Source organism: Hyla sarda, chromosome 5, assembly GCF_029499605.1.
Source record: "Hyla sarda isolate aHylSar1 chromosome 5, aHylSar1.hap1, whole genome shotgun sequence".
NCBI classification, from domain to species: Eukaryota; Metazoa; Chordata; class Amphibia; order Anura; family Hylidae; genus Hyla; species Hyla sarda.
Genome location: NC_079193.1, coordinates 254,537,687 through 254,565,196, shown reverse-complemented (window position 1 = coordinate 254,565,196; position 27,510 = coordinate 254,537,687). Strand labels below are relative to the sequence as shown.

At 42.8% G+C, this 27,510-nt stretch overlaps 1 protein-coding gene across 4 annotated transcripts in view; it reads left to right on the top strand.

The window, feature by feature from the left end:
• LDLRAD4 (low density lipoprotein receptor class A domain containing 4) overlaps positions 1 to 27,510 on the top strand; it is a 257,251-nt gene that overhangs the window by 36,283 nt on the left and 193,458 nt on the right. For 2 of the 4 annotated variants that reach the window (XM_056521505.1, XM_056521503.1), the window contains exon 2: positions 7,152 to 7,286. The exons of 1 other annotated variant lie outside the window; for it this stretch is intronic. In XM_056521505.1, coding sequence (XP_056377480.1) covers positions 7,152 to 7,286 — 135 coding nt within the window. Of the gene's footprint in view, positions 1 to 4,051; positions 4,446 to 7,151; positions 7,287 to 27,510 lie in introns of those variants that run through there. One more of the 4 variants, XM_056521504.1, reaches the window with a different exon arrangement.

Here is a 27,510-nt window from a genome sequence, read left to right as displayed (position 1 = left end):
TTATTTTGAAAGTGTAAATGATGGAAATAAAATCTAACATTTGTTGACATATTATAAGAATGTCTAATCTGTAATTTGATACCTTTTGGAGATTTTTCCATCTTTCCTTGGCTTCTTTATGCACATTAATACAATTTTTTACCTGGGGTGCCCAAACTTTTGATCCCCACTGTATCTGATGGTAGGTTCCTAATTCATGAAAAATCACAAATCATCAGGTAGGTATAATTAGTCCAACTACCCCTGAAAATAACTAGCCTGTTAGATGGGCGGGTCTACCACCAGCTCAGGGGGACTGCTATGGGGAGCCCTTGTGCCCCCACATACATGAACCTCTTCCTGGGCGGGTGGGAGGACAATATTGTCTTCCCATCAGACGAAAGACCTCGGACCCAGAACATCTTATTATGGGCAAGATACATAGATAGATCTTCATCTTGTGGTCCGGTAGCAGAAATGATTTTGTGGGGTTCATTGACCAACTTAATACAAATGACCTAGGACTTAGGTTCACATACGAGATTGATAAGCAGTCACTGGCCTTTCTGAACATTCTCGTCCAGAAAAATTAATCCGGTATGTAATAATCTACTCTGTTCAGAAAATCCACAGCTACCAACAGTCTGCTTCACTGATCCAGTTTCCACCCGTTGGCCCAGAAAAAAGGGATTCCCAAGGGCCAATATTTCATGGTTCGATGTAATTGCCTCTTGGAGGAGGAGTTTCACCGGGAGGCCGGTAAACTCAGGAACAGATTTCTTTAATGAGAATACCCCTTGGATGTATTAGGGACGGCGTTCAATTATGCCAGGTATGAAAGCCGCACAACCCTATTAACACCTCTGACCCGTGAGAATAGTCATGAGTTTACCCGGATTATAGGGACATATAAGCACCAACCTGATGTGTATGATATCCTTCGCAGACACTGGTCTATTTTACAGACAGACCCTTTGCTAGATAGGGTAGTGACGGATCACCCTTTAATAACTTTTCGTAAGGGTTGAAGCCTACAAGACTGGTTGGTACACAGCCATTATACTCCACGCCATCAGGTTCCTGGCTTCAAATTCCTGGACCAAATATAGCATCAGTTCAGTAACAGGCCAATCATATCAGGTTAGAGACTATTAATTGTCGCACAAAATGGGTTTTTATCTTTGCCAGTGTAGTTGTCCATTGTACTACATTGGCAAAACAAAATGTAAGTTTAGACGCCACATATGTAAATACATTAATGATGTGATTCACAGATGTAACACACCGGTGGCGAGACACGTATTGAAAGTCCATGGTGGTGATCCTTAACATCTTACCTTTGCAGCTTTTAGTCTGTGCAGCTTTCTGTGAGAATCTGTGGAGCTTTCACTTTCTGTGCAGCTGTCAATCAAGCTCAGTGCAGAGAAGCATTTTCTGAGTTTGGACTCCTGCCAAGCCGGAAGAAGACCAAACTCACTGTATTAATTGTGGCAGGGAATAGAACAGAGCCACCTAGTGGCCGTTTTTAGATTACATTTTAAACATATTTATGTCGATAATTTTAAAAGCAAGTGAATGGAAGTGTTGATAATTCCACAAGGAATACTATATTAAAAGTTTTATTTGGTGACAGGTACTCTTTTAGGAGTAATTTAATTCCAGTTTACTTTGTAGTCCCAGGATCCATTAGTAATCTAATCATTCGGATGCATGGTGATCCGTAGGAGGACAATATTTGTCCTTATTGCATAATTTTTTCTCTAGATAATGCACATTTTTTTCTAGTTATTTTCAGGGATAGTTGGACAAGTTATACCTGCTTGATGTTTGTGTTTTTTCATGAATCAGGAACCTACCACAGGTATGTGGAATTCCTATCACCCAACGCCCAGTACATGAAGTTCCAGGCGCCGGGCAGGTGAATTCTTCGGGGCCCTTAGCCCTGCTTCGGGCAAGCAGAGCCGGACCTGACAAGCACGGCGGCAGTCAGCAGTCTGTATGGAGCAGGCTTCTGACCTAAAGGGACATGTGAATGCTCCCTGGTGGGCTAGGGGGGTGGATTGCCTCCTCGCAGGGAGAGATCCATTATAGAGGTAGCCAGAGGGCTTACCTCTGCTTCCCTGGTGTCTGTAGCTCTGTTATTGATAGAGCCTAGTCCAGCCAGGCTCTATCAATGGATTGCAGAGCACACAGATCAATGGAATTCAGTAGAACTCTATTGATCTGTATGAGGAATCTAATGATTCCTGCTAAAAGTCTAATAAAGTGTAAAATAAAAAACACGCCTATAACACCCACCCTCATTTTACCAAGGATATTTGGGTAAAAAAGTTTTTTACCCAAATATCCATGGTAAAATGAGGGTGCGTGTGTGTGCATGCATATACCCCGATACACCCCCAAGAAAGGCAGAGGGAGAGAGGCCGTCGCTGCCCGCTTCTCTCCCCCTGCCTTTCCTGGGGTCTAGAGCCCTGCTGCCGCCGCTTCTCTCCTGCTGGCTATCGGTGCCGCTGCCCGTTCTCTCCCCCTGACTATCGGTGCCGGCACCCCATTGCCGGCGCCGATAGCCATGGGGAGAGAAGGGGCAGCGGCACCCATTGCCGGCGCCGCTGCCCCGTTGCCTCCCCCATCCCCGGTTGCATAATTACCTGTTGCCAGGGTCGGGTCCGCGCTGCTTCAGGCCTCCGGTGTGCGTCCCATGCGTCGTTGCTATGCACTGCACGGCGCGGTGCAATGACGAGTGACGTCATTGCGCCGCGCCGCGCCGTGCAGCGCATAGCAACGACGCAGGGGACGCACACCAGAGGCCTGAAGCAGCGCAGACTCAACCCCGGCAACAGGTAATTATGCCACCGGGGATGGGGGGGGCAGCGGCGCGGGCAATGGGTGCCGCTGCCCCTTCTCTCCCCCTGTCTGTCGGCGCCGCTGCCCCATTGCCGGCACCGCTTCTCTCCCCCTGGCTATCGGCGCCGGCAATGGGGCACCGGCACCGATACTCAGGGGGAGAGAATGGTCAGCGGCACCGATAGCCAGGGGGAGAGAAGGGCCGGCAGCAGGGCTCTAGACTCCAGGGCAGGCAGGGGCAGAGAAGCCGGCAGCGCTGGCGGTCTCTGCACCTGCACAGCCACTGCAGTTCATTGAACATTAAATCATTGAACTGCAGCAGCTTATCAGCGTATAACACGCCGATAAATACGGTATTTAGTATCGCTGCGTGTGTAATTGTACGGACTCTTAAAATCTTAAAATATAACATTATGTATCCCATACGGTAAATGACGTAAATAAAATGTAAAGAAAATACACAAACCACAGAATTGCAATTTTTATAATATTCCAGAAAAAAAGTTAAGCAGCGATTTAAAAGTTAGATCAATACCAAAATGATACCGATACAAAAAACTGATAATGTCGCAAAAAATTTGCCTTCATACAGCCTGTTATGTGAAAAAAGAAAAAACTACAGGGGTCAAAAAATGGAAATGAAAAATATTTGAAAAAGTTCAGATTTTTTTATTTATTTGTAAAACATGACGGAAAGTATACAAATCTGGTATTGCTGTAATCAGGCCGGCCTAAAGTATCAAAACAACATGTTAGCTCATCCACAAGGTAAATGGTGTAGAAAAGAAAACCACCAAATTTGCTAAATTATCTTTTACTATTTAAATTTCACTATATTTTTTTGGGTTTGGAGACTATGTTATTGAAAAATTAAAAGGTATCATTATAGTAGGTAGTTATGGCTATTATAGGGCGAGGAGGAAAAAATTAGTGTAAAAGCGAAAATTGGTCCGGAAAAGTGGATCGTCATGAGGGACAAGTATATTTTGCTCTGTTTTAGTCCTGTGGACAAGTATTTTTTTTTATTACATTTCCACACCCCTACTACCATCAGATATGTATCCACACTAATGTCCTAATTTTGTTATTAATATATCGTATTGTGTCACCAATACGCCTACTGGGCCCATAGATAAATGTAATGGATACTTTACCTTATTTGTAACAAAGCTTTTTCTGCTTCTCTAATCACCATGGCAACGTACATCAGCTATCCGCCCTGTCATTTTCTTGCATCCGCTTCAGTTTCGATCATGTGACTGTCATGTGATCATATGCTTGGTAATCTTGGAATCTCTCCGGCCTGATGTCACCAAACAACACGTGACCTATCTGTGGGCGCGTGATCATCTCATATGATCACATGTTTTGTATTACGGGACAGTGATCTGTTAGATGGTTTACTAAATGACTGGACTGAAGTCACTATCTATCATGTGACTCGCACATAAGTCATGTGACCATCATGGGACACAGCCCTGTTCACCTGACTATTGGCGTGATATGGACTCAGGTTGCGGAAGTAAGTGTCTGTACCGCCGGAGCTGTGGAGTAGTCCTGGTGCTCAAAACTAAGATGGACGTGGATACTGTCCAATCTACACCCGGATAGGCTTCTATAAGGTATTCATTCTATTGGTATAACAGGAGTATAGGGGCGGTGTCTGTTCACCATATACACAGACTGCATGGACACTTAGCTCACATGGTCTTACACGGGACTAGTGGCACTGATTTGTCTGGGATCAGATAAGTTACAGTTTGCATATTTTTATCCCTGTTCATGGTGTAAAAGGCTTGTTCATACTCTGCATTTTAAGATGCAGTCTCTATGTGTTTTTTGTTGCAGCAACAGTGTTACAATATTGGATTACTGTCTATTTTCATCATTTGTGACAGGAGTTAAACTTGTTGCTACCTCTTATCATATGGCATGGGTTGTCTATATTCTGTGACTGAATAATATTAATAATACATTACCTGTGTGATTGTGGTATCATCTAATATATCAGTGAATATTCTGTAGATTTGCTATCCTTCTCCTATCCCATCAGATAGATAGCAACCCCTTAGTGAGACAGAGAGCACCCCATCCCCAAATTGTCGGTTACTTGGGACACCATAGATTAGAGGAGGGTGAGGATCTGGTGCAGGGCCGCCCTTATCAGGGCGTCTACTCCACCTAGGTTTTATGGGTATAATAAGGGACATACAATATCGATATCTAGGTAGGGGCGCAATACATCAGGCCCTCCCCTTATTCCTTTAGTTCCCGTCCCCATTCCTTTCCCCACCTACTCCCCCACCCATTGTTTCTTTAGCAATAACTGCATAATACCAAATTAAGACTTTGTGTATTGTTTCTGATCCCATTATCAGTGTACGCAACAGGTAACATTGTTCACCAGAAAAAAAAAAACTAAAAAGACATTGGTGGTTTCGCTAGTGTGGGTGATGGTCTCTCTTCATTGAGAGGATCTGTTTTACATATATTTGTGATGATTTTTGGGGCATTTTTATGATGGTGCCTTGCTTTTATTCTAGTAAATTAATAAATGTTAGAGTACCTGTCATCAAATCATATTTTCTAAATTAACTCAGATTATATTCCTAACTACTCCTAACACCCCTCCTGCCCTTAAAATAAATTTCTGAGCTTTAAAAAGCTCTGTATAATACCTTTCCCTTTCTCACATTGTGTGAGCTCCCAGCAGGAGAGAGTTGGCATTCCCCAGCAGGCGCGATGTCACTGAAGCCTGCTAGAGCTGTGCCTCGCCATCCCTGACACGCACCTCCTGAGTTTGGACTGCAAGTCCAAGTGGAGACCAAACTAACTGTTTGACTTGGGTCAGAGAACAGAACAGAGCCACCTAGTGGCTGTTTTTTCAATCACATTAAAAACATATAAAGGTTGAGAATTTAAACAGCAAGTAAATAGCAAAGTGTCCTATAATTACATAAGGAACAATATATTAAAAGTTTAGTTTGGCGACAGGTACTCTTTAAGTTTTAGTGTAACAGTGATTCCATTGTCTTGTTGGCAGATAATTCTGAGGTCTAGACCATTTCTCTCAACTATGACCAGTCTCGCTATCCTAGTTGGTAAAAATAAAAACTCCATAGCATGATGCTGTCACCACCATGCTTCACTGTATGGATGGCATTGGGCAATTTTAGTTTAATCAGACTAAAATATCTTGTTTCACTCAATCTGTGATGCTTAGGGGCTTTTTTTTTTTTTTTTTAACAAACTCCAGGTGGGCTGTCACGTGTCTTACTAAGGAGAGGCCTCTTTCCGGCTACTGTACCATAAAGTGTTGCAGTGATGGCTGACCTTCTCAAAGTTTTTCACATCTGTACACAGGATCCTTAGCGCTCATCCCGAGTGACCATTGTGTTCTTGATCATCCTCTCTTAATAAGGCCCTTCTCCCCCAATTACTTAGTTTGGTGGGACAACAAGCTCTAGGAATAGTTGTGGTTGTTCCAAGCTAGCGAAAAATAGGATGGATTGATTAAGTAAGACAAGGTCTGGGTCCGGTACGGGTCGGAGCACAACTGACAACTCCCGGTCATGATAGATCTCATTGACTTGAATGAGGTCCATTTGGGATCAGGTAGTCTACTGGAGAAATAAAGATTTTTTCCCGCTAAACTCCTGTTGCTCTGACTGATTTGCCAACGGGGCTCCACATACGGAGCATGGTGGCAATTTGAACAAGCCCTAACATGGGTGTATCAGCATGCTAACTGGAGATTCTGAAATACTCCAGTAGAAGTCCAGCATCTATAGATAAGCACAATAGCTATTTTGCCTATATCTTTATCAAAAAAAAATTCTTATTCCATTCAACATACAAAAAAATCCAAGCAAGTAGTCACCCAGGTGTAGTTGTCAGTACCTTGGTTGTGGCGCATCAAGGGTTTTCATTCCTCATGGAGCTTTCTTTCCTGGCCAACAGCATAGCAGTTTACCGTGAACTAAGCAGTTTACCATGAACTAAGCTTTGTGGCACCGTGTGAACGTGCAACATTTTAAGAGCTGCTTCTTCTTTGTCAAGCAAAGCACAAAGTGCACCCTTCACCACATAACATAGGGCATACATCTTGTGAGATTCTACTATTGTAATTACTAATCAAATGACACATATTAAAACCATACATAATATGTGAACAATATAATCTTTTGGAGCAATATAGGTTTTTATTTATTTTAGTAGTCAATTTATACACTGTAGTGAATAGTTGTCAGGACCAATTTAAAATAACATGGTCATGATTATTTTATGTAATGTTTTTTGGTTTTTTTGTTCCACTTTTTTTTTTTCAGAGTGCAAATTTACCTGCACTAGTGGCAAATGTTTATATCTTGGGTCGTTGATTTGTAACCAGCTAAATGATTGTGGTGATAACAGTGATGAAGAAAACTGCCCAACAGAACACCCACCGCCAGGGATATTTACCTGTAAGTACTTGACTAAGCAGCCTTACTATATGTTTTTATATATGTATTGTTCAGTCTGTCATGTACCTTGCCAATATATGTTGATGGTGAAGTATAAAAATATGCTTAATTTCTTGTGTATGCAAGTGAATTTTGCATGGTGGATACAATATACGGGCATATAGGTGCAGTTTGCTTAATAAAAAAAATTCCAAGTCTTTTCTTAAAGGGGTACTCCGGTGAAAAACATTTTTTTTAATATCAGCTGGTGCCAGATTTGTGAATTACTTCTATGTAAAAATCGTAATCCTTTCAGTACTTATCAGCTGCTGTATACTACAGAGAAAGTTCTTTTCTTTTTTACCGTATTTATCGGCGTATAACACGCACTTTTTAGGCTAAAATTTTTAGCCTAAAGTCTGTGTGCGTGTTATACGCCAATACACCCCCAGGAAAGGCAGGGGGAGAGAGGCCGTCTCTGCCCGCTTCTCTCCCCCTGCCTTTCCTGGGGTCTAGAGCGCTGCTGTCGGCCCTTCTCTCCCCCTGGCTATCGGCGCCGCTGCCCGTTCTGTCCCCCTGACTATCGGTGCCGGCGTCGTTGCTATGTGCTGAACGGCGCGGCGCATGACGTCAATGCGCCGCACCGTGCATAGCAACGACGCAGGGGACGCACGCCGGAGGCCTGGAACAGTGCGGACCCGACTCAGGTAATTATGCCACCGGGGATGGGGGGAGGCAACGGGGCAGCGGCGCCGGCAATGGGTGCCGCTGCCCCTTCTCTCCCCCTGGCTGTCGGCGCCGGCAATGGGGCGCCAGCACCGATAGGGGGACAGAACGGGCAGCGGCGCCGGTAACCAGGGGGAGAGAAGGGCCGGCAGCAGCGCTCTAGACCCCAGGAAAGGCAGGGGGAGAGAAGCGGGCAGCGACGGCCTCTCTCCCTCTGCCTTTCCTGGGGATGTATCGGGGTATACACGCGCACACACGCACCCTCATTTTACCATGGATATTTGGGTAAAAAACTTTTTTTACCCAAATATCCTTGGTAAAATGAGGGTGCGTGTTATAGGCCGGTGCGTGGTATACCCCGATAAATACGGTAATTTCTTTTCTGTCTGACTACAGTGTTCTCTGCTGTCACCTCTGTCTGTGTTAGGAACTGTCCGGAGCAGGAGAGGACAGTTCCTGACATGGACAGAGGTGTCAGCAGAGACCACTGTGGTCAGACAGAAAAGAAATTAAAAAAGAATATCTGATAAGTACTGGAAGGGTTAAGATTGTTTAATAGAAGTAATTTACAAATCTGTTTTACTTACTGACACCAGTTGATTTAAAAATAATTGTTTTCCACCGGAGTACCTCTTTAAGATGCTCACTCATGTTTTGTTTGCATCTCTATGAAATAAGTTTGCTCTTGAAATGTGGAAGGATTTGCAGGAAATTGGAGATTTCCATGAAAAATTTTCTATATCAGTATTTCATAAATTATACAAATATTATCAATTTGTATATATTTGTAAAGTCAATAGGTGGTCTTGTACCTGGTACTTAAAATGCCCCCTCAGGAGAGGGCAAATCTATGTAGCTACCTTCTACAGGCTTGTGTAAACTTCCGAACATGTAAGCCAGGACATTCCCCTGATATGAAAACATGTTAAACAAAATATACAAAACCCCGATTTTTCCTTAGTACGGCCCAAATCTGTAAGGTCAATAAAAAGATAACTCTTGATTTGTAGAAAAACTTCTGATATTGTGGGTGTAGAAGTTTGTAACCAGTGAGACAACAAGCATAATTTCGCTACCAGAATAATTAGGTGAAGTAGTATTGATACAGTAAGACCATCAGAAGCTATATTGTGAACTATTAGAGAAGGGTTAATTTGGAGGCATACATGTAACTTCTGATTCAGTACCACAAAGAGGCCAGATCAAAACAGATCCGAGAACGGGCAGGTTACAAGCCCATGGAGCATGTCTGTTTGTGTAAACTTCCGAACATGTAAGCCAGGACATTCCCCTGATATGAAAACATGTTAAACAAAATATACAAAACCCCACAGAGTCAAGGGCACCAGCCGAAGGCATGGTTCCACCAGCCTCTATCGTCCAAAAGCCCTTCCAAGCCCACCCGTAGTAAACCTAAGGAGTAGGTGCTGTCCCTGAAGAGATATCCAGCCTACCTACAGAACCCGCTAAAAAGACAGGTACCATGTAGTCTCCCTAAAAGGTCCCATGATCTTCAGTATTTCCTCGTCAGACATAAACATTACCATGTAAGTCCTCTATTTAAAAAAAAAAAAAAAAAAAAAAAAGATGTAGCCGATTTTTCCTTAGTACGGCCCAAATCTGTAAGGTCAATAAAAAGATAACTCTTGATTTGTAGAAAAACTTCTGATATTGTGGGTGTAGAAGTTTGTAACCAGTGAGACAACAAGCATCATTTCGCTACCAGAATAATTAGGTGAAGTAGTATTGATACAGTAAGACCATCAGAAGCTATATTGTGAACTTTTAGAGAAGGGTTAATTTGGAGGCATACATGTAACTTCCGATTCAGTACCACAAAGAGGCCAGATCAAAACAGATCCGAGAACGGGCAGGTTACAAGCCCATGGAGCATGTCTGTTTTGTGCTGCCCACACTTAGAGCATTCCTCTATGCGGTCTGGATGTGCAGGCGTGTGGGGGAAGATAAACCCATAAACGGCATTATGGATAATCCAAAATTGCATAACTCATTACAGATCGCTCAGCAAACCTTCACCCAACCCTCCAGAATAGGAAGAGTTAAGTCAGCCCTACCTAGTTTCCCTTCCCAATATTTGAACAAAGACGTCTGTGTCCCAGTTACATTTTTCCTATTAAGATGTCTGTATAGCCCTGACAGGGAGTGATAGTTCTCGTCAGAGGAGATGAAAGCATCAAAGGTTGCCTGTGCATGCTCTCTCGTAAGGTCACAAAGGTGAGGTCTCAGAATGGCCATGATTTGACCATAAGGGAGAGCATGCTCCGGGCCCAAACCATACTGAGTCGAGAGTTCTGAGAAGGTTAAATACCTCGGCTCAGTAGGGCTAAGGAGATGTTGAACCCGAAGTATCCCAGCAGCCCGCCACAAATGGAACATGCTATTCTCTCTGCCCATAGGGAATTCTGGAAGGGACCATAATGGCATATGTTTACTAACAGAGAACTATAACTTCATTGCAGTTCTACCTATCTTTCACGCCGTTACAGTATCCCTAACTATGCACAAACCCCTTATAGGGTTTAAATTTAGTATGTAGGAGGGACGGTAAAGAGGGACCCACCAATTTCGCTTTGAGTGCTGTATTCGCGTAATATTCATTGCCCCTAATCCAGTCAATACAGTGTCGATAAAGGCAAGCTAAGTTATAATGCGCTATGTCAGGAGAATTCAGTCCCCCTTCTCTTGAGGGAGCATAAGCTTACGTAGAGCTATACGAGGGCGTTTGTTGGCCCAAATAAATTTGGTGAAAGCCGTAGTGAGCAAAGCTAAATCGCTCCTAGGCAGCAAAATAGGAATTGTCCGGAGAGGGTACAATAATTTGGAAAAGCTGAATATCTTAATGAGATGACAGTGGGCTAGATGAGGAGGTGGTAAGGTAGTCCATCGTTTAAGCTCCGTCACTATGTTATGGATAAGTCGAGGGAAATTTAAAGAATAAATTGATCTAGCCGAGCGACCCACCCATATACCTATCAATAAAGCGAAAGGGAACCTTATATTGAAGATATGATTAAAACTTCTCTTTTAATAGTAGCTAATAAAATAACAAAAAAAAAAAACAAACAGACAAAACATCTAGTGCACAAAATATTTACGGACCGCCACCATTAATAAGTGATATCGCTAGTAGAAGCTCAAATATCTGCTATTGGGCAGTCCTTGAAAAATGAAGGAGTACTCTAGTCGTAGGGCTACTATGTATAAATAGTCACTAGATCACTTCTGCTGATCTTCCTTCAACAAAGGTGCATGTTACCATAATTCATATGCATAAGGTGCGTATTCCAGCATTTATAATAGTTGTCATAGTGCAGTAGTGACTCTGCTAGTCAGTATATCCCAGTGGTACAAGGCCTTGATAGCAGCATACATAGGCAGCAATAGATAGCACATATCTTAGCAGCATACCATCATTGCACTCCGTTCTGCAGCAATTAGTATTGCACTTTCCAGCATAGCAGCAGAAATCCTGATAGCAGCGTCAACAAGCAGCAATAGATAGCACATATCTTAGCAGCATACCGTCATTGTACTCAATTCTGCAACAGTAGGTATTGCACTTTCCAACATAGCAGCAGAGATATATAGCAGCAGAATATAGAGTTGGCACCAAAGCGAAATTAATATCATTGCACTTAGCCCTTTAGTTGTGCAGCAGTTATATATTGCACTTAATTCAGTAGCTGCAGATAACTTGCAGTAAGCAGCAGTACAAGCAATTGGTTCCAACATCCATCCATAGTCATTGTACTTAGCCCTACGTGCTGCAGCTGTCCTTCATCTAGTCCAATAACAAATGCATTAATAAAGCAGCATAGTTACATATCTTAACATGTCCAGAGCAGGGGTCCTACGCGTTTCCTTTGCCATCAATCATCAGGGACCGGCGTCTTGGCTCTTTATTATGGTTTAATCCATGTGCTCATTTCTCTATGTGCGACTCTGGTGGCGGCCGTACACAGAATATCTCGTTCGCGCTGTTTTTTAAGCTAGTTAGCTCCTCCCCCTACATCACATGACTCCCTCAGTCTGGGTCATACGCATCATAGACGTGCCCCTGACCCATCCCGATTAATGGTGGCGGTCCGTAAATATTTTGTGCACTAGATGTTTTGTTTGTTTTTTTTTTTGGTTATTTTATTAGCTACTATTAAAAGTGAAGTTTTAATCATATCTTCAATATAAGGTTCCCTTTCGCTTTATTGATAAAAATTTTTGGGAGACCTAAACCTTTAGCTAGAAGCTATATCGAGTATACTCTTCAAGTTTCCCCCTATATAGGGGTATGGCAAAATTATTATCTGGGAAAATTGACACCACGAGATGGTTAGAAGATGTACGAGATGTCTTCTCTGAAAAGGAATTAACATTTGCAAATCAGGCAACATCCATTAAGGCAGCATTTAAAAACATCACCAAGTTATATAAAGATCATATTAGATCCAGCTGGGAGATCTCAAGTTTGAATAACTATATTGCTAATCAAATAGTACCTAGGGGTCTACGGATTCCTCTTACCCCTGCACCTCGGATACAGACCCCTAATATTAAAGAGAGATGGCAAAAAGAGGCGACTGAAAGCTCATTGAGATTGATGAAGATCCTGTTGGATGAAGAGAAAGTACAATTTGAACTAATAACAACTGAACTAAATACAGCGATTGAAAATATAAATACCTTCAAAGGGGACTCTACTTTTGAAAAAAAGAGAAAATACTTGAGGATACTGTTTTAAGATTTGTGGCATACCTGAAGGAAAGGAAACATCTCCAATTTAAAAGAGACTTACAAGATTTCAAGAACAAACAGGAATATGAGATCTTGAAACAAAACGTAGGCCACACTCAGGAAACAGATATATCATCATCCGAGTGCGAGGAGTCTGATATAGAAAGACCTCACAACCAAGGAGGGGTATATAGAGGCAACCGAGGAAGAGGAGGAAATAGAGCAAGGGGTTATAGAGGAAAGAGAGGATCTAGGAGGTTTTTTTTTAGACAAACCACCCCCAATATCGGATTATCTACTGAGGAGCAAGGACTAGCTGACTTGCCTACAAAAGACGAGGAGCTTAAGGTAATTAATCTGTCCAAAAGAAACCTAACGACAGTGGAAATGAACGTACTGGCGAGAGGTTTGTCTTTTGTCCCCACTGTTCATTACAACCCATTCCTGTGGGTAAAGGACCTTAACCTGTTCGCTAGGAGACTGAAGTGGAAGAGACATTTTAAGATCCAGGAAAATAGACAAAGCGAGGAATTTGGATTGGAAGCTTCAGAGATGGGTTTGTTTAGGGACATGGGGCAATTGCTACAGGACGGACTGGTACCAGAAGGACAGGGCCCCTTCTCCGATCTAGGTAAGAAAAGCACCCGTGCCCCTCCTCTGGGTGATTATTCCCACATAGACATCTTTGTAGACGTGGTAACGAATGCCCTTAAAAAACTGGGGAATGTCAAATCACCAAGGGAATATAACTTGTCCCGACTGGAGAATGAGGCACTTAGATCCCTGGAGAGCGACTCCTCTCTGGTCATCAAACCCTCTGATAAAGGGGGCAATATTGTACTGATGACCAGGGAGGAGTACAGGGAGATGTTCCTCAAAATTCTGAATGATGGGGAATGCTATGTACCCCTTAGGAGTGACCCTACAGAGAAGTTTGGTGATGAACTGCTAGCCATACTGGATGCTGCAAAAAATGAAGGCCTCATTAGTGGTAGGGAATTTGAATACATGAAGCCAGTTCACCCCAGAATAGCGAGTTTCTACTCAACACCAAAGATACATAAGGGCTACCCCCCTCTAAGGGGGCGCCCGATTGTATCAGGAATTGAGAATCTTACGCAGGCGGCTAGTGAGTATGTGGATGTGGTCTTGTGCCCATTTGTATACTCACTACCCTCGTTTGTAAAAGACACGACAGATGTAATCAAGAGATTAGAAGACCTGAGAATTGAGGAGGGTGCCTTTTTGGCATCATTGGATGTGGAGGCACTTTACTCTTCAATTCCACATGAAAAGGGTCTCGAGGCGGTGTCGTTCTACTTGCAGACGAGGGGGACGCAGTATACACCTCATAATATCTTTGTCCTTGACCTTCTGAGATTTATTCTAACAAAAAACTATTTTTTGTTTGAGGGGCGGTCCTTCCAACAACAGCGAGGTACAGCCATGGGGAGCCCCTGCGCCCCCAGCTATGCAAACCTGTACCTCGGTTGGTGGGAGGACCAACATGTCTTCAGCGAGGGGATGTCACTATGGACTGACCACATTGCTATGTGAGTCAGGTTCATAGATGATGTCCTCCTCATATGGACATCAACAGAGGACATGTTTAACGAGTTTGTTAGCTCCCTCAACCAAAATGAATTGGGCCTGCGGTTTACATCTACCTGTAGTAGAGGGGAGCTGGTGTTCCTTGACCTGAAGATTTGGGTGGCAGAGGATAACCAGGTCCTTACTACGGTACATAGAAAGGAGACTGCGATGAATGCCCTTCTTCAGTGGGATAGCTGTCATCCTCTCCCGCTGAAGAGGGGCATTCCGACCGGACAATATCTTAGAATGCGGAGAAACTGCTCCACAATCTCAGAATTTGAGACAAAAGCATCAGAACTAAGAATAAGATTAAGAAACAGGGGATACCCTAATAAAGTGCTGAAAAAGGCATATCATAGGGCACTAAGCACGAATAGGACGAATTTCCTGACACCTAGGACAAAGACTGACCAAAATGACACCATTAGAATCATAGGGACCTATGATGACAAGTGGAGAGAGGTTCAGAACATCTTTAGATCTCACTGGGATATTCTAAAAACTGATGATAGGTTGACGGATATTCTGTCGGAAAATCCTCAGATAACCTATCGGAGAGGTCAAAATCTGAAGTATAGACTGACACAGTCATCTGTCACCGGTCAGATCAGGTGAATGGCTTACATCTAATATTAAAGGTACCTACCCATGTGGCAAATGTTCTGTTTGCCCATACATCAAGAAAAGTAAGACCTTCTCGAGTACTAGTGTTACACAGGAAATTGAAATGAGATCATTTGCCAATTGCAATACTAAGGGTGTCGTGTATATGCTTACATGTATGTGTCCAAAAAATTATATAGGCAAGACATTTAGACCCCTAAAGAAAAGAATTCAGGAACATGTGGGGGACATTATACATGCGAGGGACACCCTGGTAGGAAACCATTTTGCTACACACCATGATTGTAGCCCAGCCAATCTGAAGGTACAAGTAATAGATGTTGTCCCACAATCACCCAAAGGAGGAAATTGGGACAAAACTCTCCTCCAGAGGGAGGCAGAATGGACCTTTAGATTAGATACTGTCAAGCCAAAAGGGCTTAATGACTTAATCTCATATGCCTGTTTTATATAACACCTCCCCTTTCTTGTCTCTAGGCTTACTAATAACTACTATATTTGACTGAGACTAAGATGACGAGGGCAGCAGACACTCATGGATAAAAACAACAATTTAAATGTGAAAAAACAAATTAACTAGTACTCAATTGTCTTGCAATTAGTTACAAATTATATCTCTAGATGTCACTTGCAAAGAACTAGAGTGTTGAAGTACACATATGGTTAATATATACCTGTTTGAGAAGACGGTCCCGATCGGCATCAATATCGAGATCTGAAACGCAAACCACTGGTGTCTATAGTTTCCTAAGTCAGAACGAGGCGTGAAGCGCAACCTGACGTCACACATCTCCTCCCTTTACAGCGTGATATCTCAGATCCTCGGGATGGGTCAGGGGCGCGTCTATGACGCGTATGACCCAGACTGAGGGAGTCATGTGATGTAGGGGGAGGAGCTAACTAGCTTAAAAAACAGCGCGAACGAGATATTCTGTGTACGGCCGCCACCAGAGTCGCACATAGAGAAATGAGCACATGGATTAAACTATAATAAAGAGCCAAGACGCCGGTCCCTGATGATTGATGGCAAAGGAAACGCGTAGGACCCCTGCTCTGGACATGTTAAGATGTGTAACTATGCTGCTTTATTAATGCATTTGTTATTGGACTAGATGAAGGACAGCTGCAGCACATAGGGCTAAGTGCAATGACTATGGATGTATGTTGGAACCAATTGCTTGTACTGCTGCTTACTGCAAGTTATCTGCAGCTACTGAATTAAGTGCAATATATAACTGCTGCACAACTGAAGGGCTAAGTGCAATGATATCAATTTCGCTTTGGTGCCAACTCTATATTCTGCTGCTATATATCTCTGCTGCTATGTTGGAAAGTGCAATACCTACTGTTGCAGAATTGAGTACAATGACGGTATGCTGCTAAGATATGTGCTATCTATTGCTGCTTGTTGACGCTGCTATCAGGATTTCTGCTGCTATGCTGGAAAGTGCAATACTAATTGCTGCAGAACGGAGTGCAATGATGGTATGCTGCTAAGATATGTGCTATCTATTGCTGCCTATGTATGCTGCTATCAAGGCCTTGTACCACTGGGATATACTGACTAGCAGAGTCACTACTGCACTATGACAACTATTATAAATGCTGGAATACGCACCTTATGCATATGAATTATGGTAACATGCACCTTTGTTGAAGGAAGATCAGCAGAAGTGATCTAGAGACTATTTATACATAGTAGCCCTACGACTACAGTACTCCTTCATTTTTCAAGGACTGCCCAATAGCAGATATTTGAGCTTCTACTAGCGATATCTCTTATTAATGGTGGCGGTCCGTAAATATTTTGTGCACTAGATGTTTTGTCTGTTTGTTTTTTTTTTTTGTTATTTTATTAGCTACTATTAAAAGAGAAGTTTTAATCATATCTTCAATATAAGGTTCCCTTTCGCTTTATTGATAAAAAATTTTGGGAGACCTAAACCTTTAGCTAGAAGCTATATCGAGTATACACCCATATACCTAGATATTTCAATGAGGATCTAGTTAGGGAGATGGGTAAAGGTAAATCGGAGGACACCACCACACCCCCCTCCTGGGGGGATAATTCTAAGAGTACACTTTTGTCAAAGTTGACCCTATATTCCGATGCTATCCCAAAGTCTGCCATTAAGTCAAACACCAACCCAAGGTTTCTAGTAGTATTGGCCAAGAACATAAGTAGGTTGTCTGCAAACAGGGCATGGGAAACCACCCTCCGCCCCACCAATATCCCTTCCAACCCGGGGCTTTATTTACAGCCAAGCGTTTGAATGCTTCACCAAGTTCCTCCCCCATGATTGGTGCATTCAAAGCCGCCCACTCCTCCTCAGTGAGAGAGGTAACAAAGGTCCTCCCCCAGCGCTTCTATGGTCCTCATCAGTAAGCATGACGGCATTGAAGTCTCCAGCCACTACTTTGTTACACCCATGACTAGACTGAACTTCTCCCGCCAAGTAATACAGAAACGATCCATAATCTACATTCAGACCGTATATATTGAATATCACTATATCCTCAGAAGCCGTTTTTAGATGTATGCTACACAGCCTCCCTTCTGTGTCCCTGTGTATTGATATATCATAAACAAATTATTTATGAAATAAGAATAATACCCCTGCCTTCCGAGCCATGGACAGGGATCCTTCAACTCTACCCACCCATACGATGTAAATCTGCTTCCTCTAAACTGTATTTCTTGCAAGAGTGCTATATCAGGGGACAAGTGCTTCAAATGACGTAGAACCATGCTGCGTTTGTTAGGGGAACATAGCTCCTTAACGTTCCATAAGACTTACCGTATGTTAGTGCATAAACCCCATCTGTGCTGGGTTCAACTAGGATGACAACCAAAAACCGCCCAGTAAAGAAAATAGGCCAGACACCGAGACCTCCCACCCTCACTCTGGTCACAATCTCCATGCCTAGGACGTAATTCCATCAACTGAAGCCCCCCTGCCTGGAGATTAGACCAGAGGAAGACGCCTACAGCCATCCCCCACGGTGGGCACGCTCAACTTTGCAGGGCCTAGGTAAACCCAGCGCTCTGGGAAGAAGTACTTTTGCAAAGATGTGGGAGATCTCTTCCAAGTACAGACTCCGGGAACCCCACTATGCAGAGATTACTTTGTCGTGACCTGTTTTCCAGGTCCTCGACCTTGTCTCCCAAGCGACGGCACTCCTATTTTAGGAACACGATGCGGGAGTCTGTTTTGTCTGATGTTTCTTCCACATGGCATAGCCTCTCCTCTAAATCAGTTATGCGGGCGCCATGCTGTGCTGCGAGACAGTTTGCTGCAAGTTCTGCCTGGTCTCCTGGATGGTAGAGACCACCGCCGCCTGCACCTTGGGGGTAATATGTTTCGCAACCTCAGCAGCTAGGTGAGCATACTTCATGTTCTGTATGTCTCTGCAATCCAGCCCATCTGTGGAGCGGCGATCCAACATAGCTGGGGAGGTAGTGCGGCTAGAGGCCGCAGATTCCGCCATCTTGGATCTGCTGCCCATTCTCACTGAGCGCCGTCCTCTGTTCTTTTGACTAGTTTTCCGGCCCGTATGGAGCACAGTGGACCACCGTAATGCGGGTAGAGAAGGCTGGATATCAGGCACGGGCAGGGAGCTCTTCACCGCACGTCCTTATCGCATGGCGCCAAAACCGAAAGTAACTTTCCTTCCTTTTTTACTTCCCTGACTTCGTCCTTGGTTTCTCCCTTTGCATGTGTGTAACCCTCTTTTGCTGTTGTCCTTAACACCAAGGGCAAAAATTCCCAACGGACGCTGTCTTAGCAAACCTTTCTTTCAGAAGCAGCTAAATGGTAGGAAATTCATAATAAAGACTATTAAAATAGTTGCTTCATTTTACATTCAGGAAAAAAATCAACAATAAAAAGTCAGTCCAATGATGTCCATAGCCTAGAACATCTAAGAAGGAGAGTATAAGAATGTATATGCATCTATGTATGAGCTTTCTTATATGGCTGTAATTGTGATCTGTTTTCTCTCTTTATGTATTTTCCAAAAACTGGAATAGATCCTAAGAGATCTGGTTTGAATATTTTTAGTCAGCTATTGGGCTTGTGATAAAAAAAAAAAAAAAATATATATATATATATATATATATATATATATATATATATATATATATTAACTAGTTTAATTCATGCACTTTGCACTGCTGCTCTTTTTTCCCCGGTTAGGCTTTGTTTTCATGGCTGCCATGATGATATACTATATACATATGTGGCTAGTGACATTTAATAAATATAAAAGTCTGCAGGATATATCGCAATCGAATCACGATTTTTGCAGATTGAGATATGTCGAATTTGGTTTTTGGGGAAATTTAGCAATTCTTACCTGTTTTGCTGGCTCCCGTCAGCGGTGGTGGCTTGGGCCCACCCACTCCCCATCTCCATGTGCAACGCTATGTGCCGGATGCTCTGGCATCCCAGGAGTTTGTTGGCAGTGTGCTTCAGCTCCTCCCAGCAGTGCCTAGCACTGGAAGGAAGTTTCTTCCTCCCAGCACTCTATGGTACAGCTGCATGGGAGGGAGTAACATTGAGTTTTCTTTTTCTAATCCCATTGGGCCCGGGCTGCAAAAAATGAAAGGACTAACTTTAACTCCCCTTCCGTCGGTCCCCTGTTGCGCCAATATAGCTCTTCTGTCTTCTGGCCCGGTCTTTTTCCTGCTTTCGTTGTGCAAGTAATGTCACACTGCCATCAGCTTATCGCCAGCCGCAGCGATGTTCTTTCTCGGCTGGTGATACACTAAGCGAAGTGTCATGTAAGGAGCGTAGGCCCTGCCTTCTCTCTGCTGCTCGGGCCTGTTACATGACACTGCACTCAGTGTATCACTGCGGCCGATGATAAGCTAATAGCAGTGTGACGTACCATGCACATGGAAGCAGGAGGAAGACCGGGCCAGAAGACAGAAGACCTTTATCGGCCCAACGGGGAAGCAACAGAAGGTGAGTTTAAGTTTGTTTTTTGTTTTTTTTACATTTTTGCAGCCCGGGCACAATGGGATCAGAAAAAAATCTACGCCACTCCTTTAAGTTTATTCCTTCCTATTTAATAACCATTAATATGACATTGAGGAGAATGAGCTATATGAGGGGAAAGTCTATATGAGGGTATTGGGCTATATGAGGGGAATGGCTGGTTGAATTTCATATAGCTGTTCCGCTTCATATAACCCAATCCCCTCATATAGCTACCCTGCTTCATATAGCCCAATCCCCTGATACAGTCGTCCCCCCTCATATAGACCAATCCTCTAATATAGCCGTTCCCTCTCGTATAGCCATTCCCCTCAATAGCCATCCGCCCTCATATAGCCCAATCCCCTCATATAGGCGCCGTCAACCCTCATACAGCCATTCCCCCTCATTTCATATAGCAATTTCCCTTCATAGCCATTGCCCTTATTTCATATTATGAAATGAGTGCAATGGCTATATGAAATGGGGGATTCGACATGAAATGGGGGTGGATTCACCATTTGTTTATTATATCGCAATTACACATCGAAATTTAATTTAACTCTATAATTGCATATTTTCACCAAATCGTGCATCCCTAGTTTGAATTAATCATATTTGGCCCGAATTTGAGACTTCCACAGTGTGTAGGGGTAGCCACACTTATTTAGATGGTGCTTGTGCCTTGGTTTATGGACTGATGAATTGTTATAAAGAAAGCCTATGAAATTACTGCTTTCTGCACTCATACTGCGCATCAATGAATTTTCCAGGAGCAGATCTCTGTGATCATCGCTTCTAGGTCTGTTCTGACTTTGATGTCTAGAATGACATGTGTGTACTTGGGCTTCATATCTATCTATCTATCTATCCATATATATATATATATATATATATATATATATATATATATATATAATATTATCAGGCCTTGAATGGCAGTGTCCACAAGAAGATGTAAAACAAGTATATATTAATATATGCCAACTGTTCTGGGATAAGGGGATACCACATTGAGTTATATATCCTGTGTTACATCTACAACAAATATGACTCATAAGAGTTGTGATATAAATGACCTTGCATTTAGGGGGGAGGGGGAAAGAACAATATAGAATGGAAACCATACAGTGGGGCAAAAAATATTTAGCCACCAATTGTGCAAGTTCTCCCACTCAAAAAGATTAGTCCAATAATTTTCATCATAGGAATACCTCAACAATAGGAGACCTAATGAGAAAAAAAATTCCATAAAATCACATTATCTGATATATAAAGAATTTATTTGAAAATTATGGCAGAAAATAAGTATTTGGTCACCTACAAACAAGCAAGATTTCTGACTCTCACAGACCTGTAACTTCTTCTTTAAGAGTCTCCTCTGTCCTCCACTCGTTACCTGTATTAATGGCACCTGTTTAAACTCATTATCAGTATAAAAAAACACCTGTCCACAACCTCAGTCACACTCCAAACTCCACTATGGCCAAGACCAAAGAGCTGTCAAAGCACACAAGAAACAGAATTGTACACCTGCACCAGGCTGGGAAGACTGAATCTGCAATAGGCAACCAGATTGAAGTGAAGAGATAAACTGTGGGAGCAATTATTAGAAAATGGAAGACATACAAGACCACTGATAATTTCCCTCAATCTGGGGCTCCATGCAAAATCTCACCCCGTGGTGTCAGAATGATCACAAGAATGGTGAGCAAAAATCCCAGAACCACTTGGGGGGACCTAGTGAATGACCTGCAGAGAGCTGGGACCAAAGTAACAAAGGCTACCATCAGTAACACACTACGCCGCCAGGGACTAAAATCATGCTATGCCAGACATGTCCCCCTGCTTAAGCCAGTACATGTCCGGGCCTGTCTGAAGTTTGCTAGAGAGCATTTGGATGATCCAGAAGAGTATTGGGAGAATGTCATATGGTCAGATGAAACCAAAGTAGAACTTTTGGTAAAAACTCAACTCGTCCTGTTTGGAGGAGAAAGAATGCTGAGTTGCATCCAAAGAACACTATACCTACTGTGAAGCATGGGGGTGGAAACATCATGCTTTGTGGCTGTTTTTCAGCAAAGGGACCAGGACAACTGATCCGTGTAAAGTAAAGAATGAATGGGCCATGTATCATGAGATTTTGAGTGAAAACCTCCTTCCATCAGCAAGGGCATTGAAGATGAAACTTGGCTGGGTCTTTCAGCATGACAGTGATCCCAAACACACTGCCCGGGCAACGAAGGAGTGGCTTCGTAAGAAGCATTTCAAGGTCCTGGAGTGGCCTAGCCAGTCTCCAGATCTCACCTCCAGAGAAAACCTTTGGAGAGAGTTGAAAGTCAGTGTTGCCCATCGACAGCCCCTAAACATCACTGCTCTAGAGGAGATCTGCATGGAGGAATGGGCCAAAATTCCAGTATCAGTATGTGAAAACCTTGTGAAGACTTACAGAAAACGTCTGACCTGTCATTGCCAGCAAAGGGTATATAACAAAGCATTGAGATGAACTTCTTTATTGACCAAATACTCATTTTCCACCATAATTTGCAAATAAATTCTTTAAAAATCAGACAATGTGATTTTATAGATTTTTTTTTCTTTCTCATTATGTCTTTCATAGTTGGGGTAAACCTCTTATGAAAATTACAGGCCTCTCACCTTTTTAAGTGGGAGAACTGGCACAATTTGTGGCTGATTTAAATACTTTTTGCCCCACTGTATATTATTTCATGATTGTGGACATTTACGTCACCTGTAGAGACAGTAAGCAGCATTTAATTTGTGAGAAGCCAACATCTTTAGGGGAGTTTAAGCATTAGAACTGCTCCATATGCCAAGTAGTGTGATGAAAGCTGTTATGAAGTTTTTGAAGCTATGATCTGGCTGAAAGGATCTCACATGGAGATAAATAAATTCCGTATGGAAAGTAGCTTCAAACCAATAAATTCTGAATATAAATGTTAGTTTCTGTAAGAAGTGGAGAGCAGAAGGTTTTACCGAGTCACTCCTGTAACTTGATTTGAGGGCTGCTGCTGAAGAAATAAACAACTTCTTTGGCCTTTACTGTACTACTGTAAGCAGAGTGATCAACATGGCTGAATATTGCCCATCTGGGGTCAGAGGACAGCAGCTATCTCACCCAATCCCCCTATAACATCAGCACTCTGCTTAGCATTCATTTGTTCATAGTTTCCCTTCAACAGATTTTTTTTGACAATGTTTCTAAATTCATTGCATATTTGTGATCTAGGAACAGGGTGTCATTGTACATTAAATATAAATTATAAAATGATGAGCATATAGAATTGATTGGCAGATAATATGGAATACAATTGAATCACATGGCAATGAACATGTAGCTAGCAGTCACAGTGGAGTGCATCAGATGTTGTTGTAGTGTAATCTACTTGATGATACAATAAAGGAGAAAAAGGCTTTACAGCAATGTATTTCAAGAAGACAGATTCTACGTTGAACAATTATGAACGGAGGTCTGTGTTGGAGCATTACACTGTGAAGGCCATGAGACAGCGAGATGAAATGCTGCATTAAAAGGTGGAAATTGGAACTGTGATCTAATTACATGTCGGCCATCCTCTGCTCCAGTCCATTGTCCTGCCATTATTTCCTCAAACAAAAAAATTAGTCTGCGGTGTCTCAGATTTATGTTCCTTTTAACCACTTTGATTAATGTTTCTTTCCGGTGTATGTTTATTAAAGGGGTACTCCGCCCCTAGACATCTTATCCCTTATCCAAAGGATAAGGGATAAGATGTCTGTTCGCAGGGGCCCTGCCGCTGGGGACCCCCCATCTCGGCTCCATCACGCCCCCTCCCGTACACTTGTATTGAGGGGGGCAGACCGTGACCTCACGAGAGGGCGGAGCCATGACGTCACGATGCTCCGGCCCCTGTATCGCCGGGTATTTACGCTCAGAGAGAGTTTACTCTGTGCAGTGATGACAGTGGGGTGCTGCAGCCGAGATCATGGGGGTCCCCAGCGGCAGGGCCCCTCTGATCAGACATTTTAACCCCTGTCTTTTGGTTAGGGGATAAGATGTCTAAGGATGGAGTACCCCTTTAAGAACCTGCTCTGTGCATTCTTGAATCTCTTTCTCATATCCAGTCATGATCCATCTCCACTACGAAGTAATTATCGGTTATTGGTTACTGCCTGCGCTCTTCAGGATTTCAGCCATAAAACTTCTTCTGAAAGCAGCTGAGCATCCAAGTTATTGTAAGCAATGTGTTAATCGGTCATAGTTCTGCTGTGAGCTGCGTATTATAGAGAATGACGTTTCTGATGTGGCAGCTGCTAAAGTTTGAGTGAATTTTGTAACATATAAATGTGTATTCAATGCTGGTTTCTAGGAAATGAAATTCCTCCTGGATGCACTATTTATAGGTGAACTCTGCTTGATACTCTAGACCGAGGTTTGACCATGCTTTATGAAAAAAATCTATACATAAGGCTTCTTTGAGAAAAACTGTCAATCATGGCATGCTACAGTCTTGCACTTGTCTCTTATTGGGTGTCGTATTAATGCCAAATTATTGAAGATCTTAAAGGGGTATTCCGGGCAAAAACATCTTATCCCCTATTGAAAGGATAGGGGATAAGATGTTTGATTCATTTCTATGGGAGGGGGCGTAACGGCCGCAAGACCCCTTCCCATAAACATGAATGGAGGGGGCGTGGCGTGACATCACGTCCCTGTCTCGGAAGCCTGGCGGTTTCCGAAACTGCAGACGCAGCTACGCATAGAATGCATGCTGCTGCAGGGAGATCGCAGGGGTCCCAGCGGCGGGCCCCCCACGATCAGACATCTTATCCCCTATCCTTTCGACAGGGGATAAAATGTTTTTGCCTGGAATACCCCTTTAAGGTATATTGAAAAATGCTGCACCACTTACATCTGATATTTGGGAAATACTTTGTTTTAAACCATTTATTCACAGGATTTTCTGTGAATTCAATAGTAATTATTTATGCACATGGCAACGCCACATATGTTTTTTTTTTGTGTTTTTTTACATCATTTTATTTTAAAAAAATGGGAAAAAGCGAGTGATTCAAATTTTTATTAGGGAAGGAGTTAATTAACATTTATAATTTTTTTTACCTTTTATTTTTCTCTCCATTTTTTTGTCCCCATTAGGGATCTTTAGATTGCCTACACTGAAAAATGCTGTGCCAAAAACACAGCATTGAAAAGTCTTATCGGCATCGGCATATCATTGATCCAGGCTGTCATGGCCTTCCTTCCAGCTTATCGGGACTATCAGCTCTGCTTAGCTCCCGGGATCATATTGTTTTGCTTATTTTTAAGATAATTTGTGTAAGGTGTTAGATGTTCTTCACTACTGCTTATTTCATTCCTCTTGAAGCTTTTAGCCTTGGATATCGAAAAAGGCATTCAATTGTGATCAGTGTCATTATGCATTTGCAGTATTGGCTCATATGGGTTTTCTGGTCAGTTTATCCAGATTTGATGACTGTTTGACTCTCAAGCCCTCTGCCTTTCTAAAGTTGCTGACAAATACACTTACACTTAAAGGGGTATTCCAGTTTTTAATTTTTTTTAATTTAATTATACTACAGAGGCTGTAAAGTTAGTGTAGCTCATAATACAGTGTCTGTACCTGTGTTTCCTGGTGGTCTCCCTATTCGTCTGTGATTTTTGTCTCAATGTTTATTTTTAAAAGTATACAAAATGACTGTTGTCTTAGGTTCTCCCAGGTTGCAGTGTGGCCCGAGACATTAGATCACTAGTCAGGTGACCAGAAGGAGCCTGTTTTTGCTTCAATGGGTGGAGCAATGCTGGGTGGGAGGGAGATCAGCTGGAGGCACCCTGATTAAAAAATACTGGTCTATTGCATGGAAGTAAGCACGTTTCAATGGGTAGGGTGGCTGATACAGACAAGGAATTGTGGGATTTGTAGTTAAAGGGAAGGAACTCCAGCAGGAAATAGCCATTTCACAAAAAGCTATCCACAGAATTATAGTAATCTCACAACATAGCCATTTAGCCCCAGACAAGCATGGATCCTTCCTAAGCTTGTCCATTACTGTCTGGCAGGTACGTACTAAAATCACCTAATGGTGGATAACCCATTTCATCCCTCTCATCTCCCTTGCTAATTTGTTCCATATTCTGCCAGAATTTTTCAGAGTTGTCAGGGCTGCAAGTCCGACCGTTCTAAATCTGAAATTCTACACAGTAATAATATTTCTTGGGTCGGTAGGGTCCATGCTAAAAAAAAAATGGTGGTACTACCTTGTCTTTTGTAGTTATTTTACACCCACCTGATCCCTGTAAATGTACATGACCAAGTTCAAGCAAAGGGATATTTTCAACTTTATCTAGCACAGAAAACGCCCCCTTGTATTGCTAGTTCCATCATGCATCAATATAAATGTTTGGGCGCACTCTTGGTACCAAATTTCTTGAAGTACTACTATGTAGCTAGAATTGCCCAATTTACACTTGCCAGTGCTCCCTTATGGATCTATTTAGTGGCTTTTAGTTGGATTTAGTAAAGCTGTATTCTCCTGTAGCTTTAAGGTGGCCTTTTTCTCTGGTGGCTCATATGGTGTGAGACCAATATGACCAATAATACCAGTATACAAGGTAGAATATTATGACTATACATATTACCATCATACTGTTACTTACAAAATCCTATATACTGGGACCAATATTACCCATAATACTATTATACAAGGAGTAAATATTCCTCCACACAGTGACCATATAGTGTTAGATTTAAGCTCTACAAATGCTCTGCAGACCAAATAAGTCATTACATACAGCTAGATCAGGTGTCGCCTCTTCTGTTCGGAGTCATGTACTTTCCTTTTTCTTCTCCATCTGGCCCAGACCATCATGACTATTTCTTCCAGCCACAACTCGTCTCCACAGAACCTGCCAGACAAACATTTTAGGCTCCACACTTTTCCAGCACCTTTAGCACTTCATACAGTAATAACACAGTAGAGTGATTAGCTATGTGGGTTGGGAAAAAGTAGGTAGGTTCCCCCTTTTAAGTAGATAGTTGGTTCCAGTAGGTAGACAGGTCCCTTAATGGGGTTTAACCTGTTATAGAAGTGCCCCAAATAGGTAGGCGCCACCTGTAGGTAAGTTTCCATGTAGATAGTTAGTACCTGTATGCAGTAGCAGCCCCCTATAAGTAGAGGTTACCTATCACGTCCCCTCCCGTAGGCTTGCATTGAGGGGCGGAGCGTGACGTCACACAGGGGCGGAGGCGTGACGTCACACGCCGCCCGCCCTGTAGTCGCCGGTAATCAGACCCGGAGCGAACACGCTCCAGGGACTGATTACAAACGGGGTGCCGCGTGCAAGATCACGGGGGTCCCCAGCGGCAGGACTCCCACGATCAGGCATCTTATCCACTATCCTTTGGATAGGGGATAAGATGTCTAAGCACTGGAGTACCCCTTTAAGGGTAGGGTCAGCGCTGTGGGCAGTCACAGAGAGATGGCATAGCGAACTCCCTGCTGCAGTTGGGTAGCTTTGTGTGTCCGCTTGTGACTGCTGGTGAAATATCCACTGC